At 44.5% G+C, this 6,200-nt stretch overlaps 1 protein-coding gene across 1 annotated transcript in view; it reads left to right on the top strand.

Annotated features, from left to right (window-relative positions):
- The window catches only part of PRSS38 (serine protease 38), a 19,267-nt gene extending 16,701 nt beyond the window's left edge, over positions 1–2,566 (top strand). Inside the window, exons 5-6 of the mRNA XM_020999238.2 lie at positions 149–291; positions 2,066–2,566. Coding sequence (XP_020854897.1) covers positions 149–291; positions 2,066–2,311 — 389 coding nt within the window. The 3' untranslated portion in view covers positions 2,312–2,566. The remainder of the gene's footprint in view (positions 1–148; positions 292–2,065) is intronic.
- The last annotated feature ends 3,634 nt before the right edge of the window (positions 2,567–6,200 follow it).

The raw sequence follows: 6,200 nt of genomic DNA, 5'->3' as shown, positions 1-6,200 counted from the left end.
CATCTGTGAAACAACGGGGTCAGGCTAGAGACTCCTGGAGGTCCCTTCCAGGTTCAGGCTAGGGGTCCTGGAGGTCCCTTCCAGGGTCAGGCTAGAGGGTCCTGGAGGTCCCTTCCTGGGCTAAAGCTCTCTGATTCTGACCTTCCAGGTACAACAGTAAACAAGCTTCAAGAGGTTCAGGTACCCCTTCTTGATCAGTTTTGGTGTCAAATCCTCTATGGAAACATATTCCTCATCCAGGAAGACATGATATGTGCCACTGACATGATCCATAGGAACAGCCCATGCCAGGTAAGTGCTGCTGGACTGAGCTGGCTCAGAGGAAGAAGGACCAGGTTCAGCAGGACGTTCAGGCTGGGTTGGCCACTTAAGAAAAAGGTGGGCAGGTATAGATATTTGGACAGACAGGTTTTAGAGTTCAGAAGGCAGGAAGAGATGCAGAGCAGCCCTGATGAATGGGGTGGGTAGGATCTGATTCATGAGAATCATTGGGATTCATGAGACATAGTGAACAGACTGCTATACTTGGAGTCAGAAAGACTCAGATTCAAATCTTGCCTTTTACTAGTATTTTTTACTCTGGGCAGACACCCAACTCTCTAGATTTCAGTTTCATCATCTGTAAAATGATAGGGAGTCTTTAGTTTTAGAGGAGAAACCCACTCCAGTCAGGGAAGGTCACATGAACCAAGCCACAGAGTTGGAAGAAAACAGAATGAAAATGGAGGTTAGTCCGATATGGTTGGAAGTGTTGACCCCCAAGGTTCATTCCAACTATAAATAAATCTATGATAATTTATTGAGTGCCTAATATATAAAGTGTGCTCTGCTGGAAATAGAGGCGGGGGGGGGAGGAGAAATACAAAATTTTGACAAATACATTTGTTCCTGCAAAGAAGGAAGTAAAAGTCTAGCAGAGGGATGAGACACGAACACAGGTAAATAGAAGACACAATGACCCTTCCCCTGGATGGGAGGTGATGGTGGTGAGGGAGATAGATGAATGCTGGATCCTAGGACAGATAAGGCATGAGAAGGTGATGATGGGGAACTGGACTCTAGTTTATGGAAGGGAAGGGAAAAGCCGAGGTCAGAATATCCCTAGAGAACGAGGAATCCTGGGATGGTGTGATGGGCATTGAGAGGACTGGGGCTAGGGTGCTGGAAACAGTTCATTGAGTGGTAACATCAGAGAGGTCTTAGGAGGAAGACCTAAAACTATCACAAATAGTGGGATCAAGGGAAGTTATTTGGAGGAGATACGTTTGAGCTGAAGTTTAAAGAATAGGTTTGGAGACAGGAGGGAGGAGGAAATGATGCAGGAGGTAATGGGAGAGACAAAAGGCAAGACAGTTTGGCTAGAATATCGAATATGTAGAGGGAAGGAAGGGGAGATGAGGCTGGAAAAGAATATGGAGGGCCTTGAATGATAGGAAAAGGGGAACCATTTAAAATCAAGGCCAAAGATACATAGAAGGCACCTGTGGGGTATGGGTAGAGATTGGGAAGGGAAAAATTGTTCACAAGTGGGAATCCAGGAAGAATGCAAAGAGCACAGGAGTTGGAGTCAAAGGTCTTGGGTTCAAATCCCGATTCTCACTGTTTGTGGGACTTAGGGCAAGATACTCAACCTGAGACTTGGTTTTCCCATTGGCCAAATGAAGGGGTTGGACTGATGTCTGAGGTCCCTCCTGAGTCTAAATCCTATGACTATATGATTTCCCTTTCAGCCCCACTAAGTGTTTCTTCTACAGCCAATTCCTATTAGGTCTTTATTAAACCTGTGGTAGATTCTTAGTAGTATTTGTTGAACTCAATTGAATTTATGGAGCATTGGACTTAGAGTCAGGAAGAGCTGGTCAAACCTAGCCTCAGATACTTACTAGCTCTGTGACCCTGGGCAAATCACTTAACTTTTGTCTGCCTTAGTTTTTTCATCTATAAAATGAAGAGGGTAAACCCAAAGGTCTCTCTTATTAATGATCCTATGACCCCATGACAAGAAGCAAGCTTCACCCCACCACCCCATCTCATTATGAATTAATTCTTCCCTTCCTCTTCCTAGGGCGATTCTGGAGGACCCCTTGCCTGCAAATTCAACGACACCTGGGTCCAGATTGGGGTGGTGACCTGGGGTAGAGGTTGTGCCATGCCTTTATTCCCTGGTGTTTTTGCTCGAGTTCCTTTCTTCTCAACATGGATCTCAAGTACCATGAAATCTGTCATCATCTCCAGATCAACAACCATCATCGGTTCCTGGATAACTCTCCCGACTTCACTACTGTTTCTCCATGTCCTAAGAATCCCATGACTGTCCCACCTGTCTTTCCTCCCTTCTTAGCTTCTTTACAAACCTTCCTTCTTCTTCCAAATCCCTTCTCAACTCTTACAGCTTCAACAAGACCTCCCTTCTCCTTTTCACTTCATCTGCCCTGTCTTCATGCTAACCCTCCCCTCTGCCTCCCCTGGATGGGAGGTGGTAGTGGTGAGGGAGATAGATGAATGCTGGGTTCTAGGACAGATAAAGCATGAGAAGATGATGATGGGGAACTGGGTTCTAGTTTGTGGAAAGGAAGAGAAAAGCCAAAATCTGAGTCTCCTTAGAGAACGAGGAATCCTGGGATGGTGTGATGGGCATTGAGAGTACAGGGGCTAGGGTGCTGGAAACAGTTCATTGAGCCTTAATAAGGACTGAGGCTCCAATGATCTAATTAAAGTGTTGCAAAGCAGAAAGTGGTGGCGTTCTGCATTTGTCCTCAGGGCAGACGGTCTTATTTCCATGGACACCCAAGGGGTGTGTCTACCCTGCAACATGGGAAAAACACCAAAAAACCCCCCCAAAGCATGCTGTCAAAGCCTATATTCTACAGCACCAAGGCATCTGGAGCTAGACAAGGTCTTAGAAATCATCTAATTCAACCTCAGTTCAATTAAATTCGGCAGCCATTTTTGAAAAAAAAAAAGTGAGAGTTTTATTGATGCCTTGTGTTTTGACATCACAGACGGTCCGGACTATGTAGCTGCCTCCCTCCCCCTGCCCCTTATCTAGTGAGCCTTCCTTTGTGATGAAGAAAAAGTTAAACAAAACCAGCTGACACAGTGAGTATATTTGACAGCATATACAGAATTCAGCACCCAGACCCTTCCTCTTCATCCTGATTCGAGGAGAGGAGGAAGAGCATCAGTCATTTACGAAGCCTCTGCTGTGTTCAAGGTGCTGGGATCTGTGCTGAGATAGATACAAAGTTTAGGTAAGACAAGGGCAAAGGTCCACATTCTATAAACTCTGTGACAGCTCACTACCTCACACAAGACAGCTCATTCCATCGCTGGGCATACCTCAGTGTTAGAAAGTTCCAACATTGACCTGAAATCTTCCTTCTAACTTCTGCCCACTACAGTAGGTCTGCTCTCCTGGAGTCCAACAAAACAAAATGGAATCCATTCTCTATGGGACAGTCCTTCAAATATTTGAAGACAGTAGTGATGTCCCTTCTAAGTCTTGACAGTAGTGATGTCCTTTCTAACTCCAGGCAAAATGTCCTCAGTTCCTTTAATGTAACTGTAGGGCATGGGTTCCAGTCCCCCTCACCAACCTATGTGTTCTTTTCTGGATGCTTCTCAAATTGTTAATGTCTCTTTATAATTGTAGTGTCCAGAATGGACTGCATGCTGTGCATGACATGGTGGGTACAGTGCTAGACTTGGAATCAGAAAGTCTTGAGTTCAAATCCCTCCTCCAACCCTTGCTAGCTATACAATCCTGGGCAAGTCATTTAACCTCTGTCTCAGTTTCCTCATACAACATTTACAAGGTTGTTGTGAGGATCAAATGATTGTTGTTCAATCATTTTTAGTCATTTCTGACTCTTCGTGACTCCGTTTGGGGTTTTCTTGGCAAAGATGCTGAAGTGGCTTTCCATTTTCCTCTCCAGATCATTTTACAGATGAGGAAATTGAGGCAAAGAAGGTTAAGTGACTTGCCCAGGATCACACAGATTACTTACTAGTGTCTCAGGCCAGATTTGAACTCAAGAAAAACTCAAGAGTCTTCCTGACTTCAGGCCTGGTGCTCTATCCATTGCACCACCTAGCTAGCCACTGGCAAAAAAAGAAGTCCCATAGTTGTTTTGAGGATCAAATGATACAATATATGTAAATTTTTTTTGCTTTGCAAATCTTAAATATATGCAAATGAATATATTTAAATGCAAATACAAAACATAAATCTTATTCTTCCTCCTCCTCCTCTTCCTCCTCCCACCATTCTTTAGGGGAGGGAGCAGGGCAGAGGACAGAGGACCAATCACTTCCTATACTCAAGATGTCACACTCTGTCTTCCCTGCCGAATATCTCACAGTGATGGATGGATTTATTGATGGAATTCAGCCCTGATTTCTTCCTATGGCTCAGAGGTGACCCTGGGTTCTTGCAAACACTTCTAAGAGAGTAAAAACTATAATGGGTCTTGCTATGCTGTAAAGATTTTGGGTATGGGTCTAGTAACGTACCATTCATCTACTTTCCAAGAACTACCCAGCTATGTGGAGAAGGGAACACCCCAGAAGGTCAGCTATTGAGTATGAATTTTTTTGGCTACAGTAATTCATGAAGCCCAACATGTCTAGGGGTTGCAATCTTCTTGTTGAAGGAACCATTCCTGCCTCTTCCTCCCTAGCCCACCTTCACCCCTGACCCATCATAGGCCAATCCTCTTTGAAAGGCATATCTGCCTAGATGAATTGTATAGACTCTTGAGTTCCTGAGATATTGATGACTTCTCTTCATTAGTTACCACCAACATGCCTACACACTAAGGGAACCAACTTCACTGGGAGAATTAAATGATTTATGAGTCTTCTTCCATGGGTGGCCTACCTTCTCCCATTAGACCAAGATCTTTTTCATCTCCCCAGAGCAGGGGTACCCAAGAGGGAGAAACTGAGTTTCTATCTTTTAAAGTAAATATTCCTTTGTAAAAGGTCCAGGGTTACACGCAGAAGATATAATTACCTCATCTTCAGAAGATATAATTACATCTTATATATATATATATGAAGATGTATATACATATATGATATATTATATAATATATAAGAAGATATAATTACAAATAAACATATGGGAGGCATAGTCCTCCTCCCTCTTTGTACCACCTCAGCTTCTGGGGAGGGGAAGATGGTTAGGTTCGTAGCTTAGCTCGGTTCCCATAGAACACAGTCCAGTTCCAAGTCCAAACCCTACTTTGGGCTTGAGTCCCACACATCCTGACTTCTCAGGGCTTCCAAAGCATCCTGGCTGGCTGTACTCCCTGCAGTCCTGACTCCAAGGTCATCATGGCTCAAACTCCCAGTCCTGTGGGGATGACCTCCAGCACCTGAAACTGAGGAGGGTAAACAACACAGAATGGAAACACACACTGCCAGACCTGTTTCTCAGAGCTGAAGTAAAAGAGAGGTAAGCAGGGGAAGGATTTTCTTTCCCCTCTTATCGGTTAAGTTCATGGCATCCATTCTGGGTGAAGCAGCTGAAAAAGATGGTAGAAAAAAGAGTGCAGCCCGAAGAGAGCAAAAGTCTCAGTCTTCACAGTTTTAAAGACACAGGCAGTCAGTCAAAGGAGGCTGCCCCCAGCCATACGGTAGGGAACACATTGGGCTCCATGTTAGGCAAACTGAGCATGCTACTCAATCATGTTTCCAAAAGGGGGGTGGGAAGAGACAGACTTGATGTAGTAGATGTGAGGCAACCACCTGTGAGGATAGCTGGTTCCTCATGAACCAGCTCCTTCATCCTTCAGACGAAAAGCTAAAAAACATCTGAAAGCTAAAAAAACAAACAAACAAGTTTAGGGATGTCCTTTGGCCTGAGGGGCAAGGTGACTCAGTAGATGATGGCCTGAAAGTAGGTGTTTAGGGGAGGATCCCACACCATAAATATTCTTGCTCAGCTCAGGTTTTATAGTGTTTTTGGTGGAAGACTCTGCCCTCAGCCCCAGCTTCCCCATTGCTTCTCCCAGACACTTTCTGAAGGGTGAGTTCAGGGCTAGGAATAAGCTGGGGGAGCAGGAAGCTAGTTATTGGGGGTATGAATATGATGACTACTCAGGATAATTAGGTTGTTGTCAGAGACAACATAAATTTCATGGAGCCTCAGAGTTAGAAGTGATGTCAGTGGCCACCTAAGCCAACCTTTATCTCAG

Source organism: Phascolarctos cinereus, unplaced genomic scaffold (genome assembly GCF_003287225.1).
Source record: "Phascolarctos cinereus isolate Bilbo 61053 unplaced genomic scaffold, phaCin_HiC Scaffold_4;HRSCAF=312, whole genome shotgun sequence".
Classification (NCBI taxonomy): Eukaryota; Metazoa; Chordata; class Mammalia; order Diprotodontia; family Phascolarctidae; genus Phascolarctos; species Phascolarctos cinereus.
This window is presented reverse-complemented; position numbering and strand designations above follow the sequence as displayed.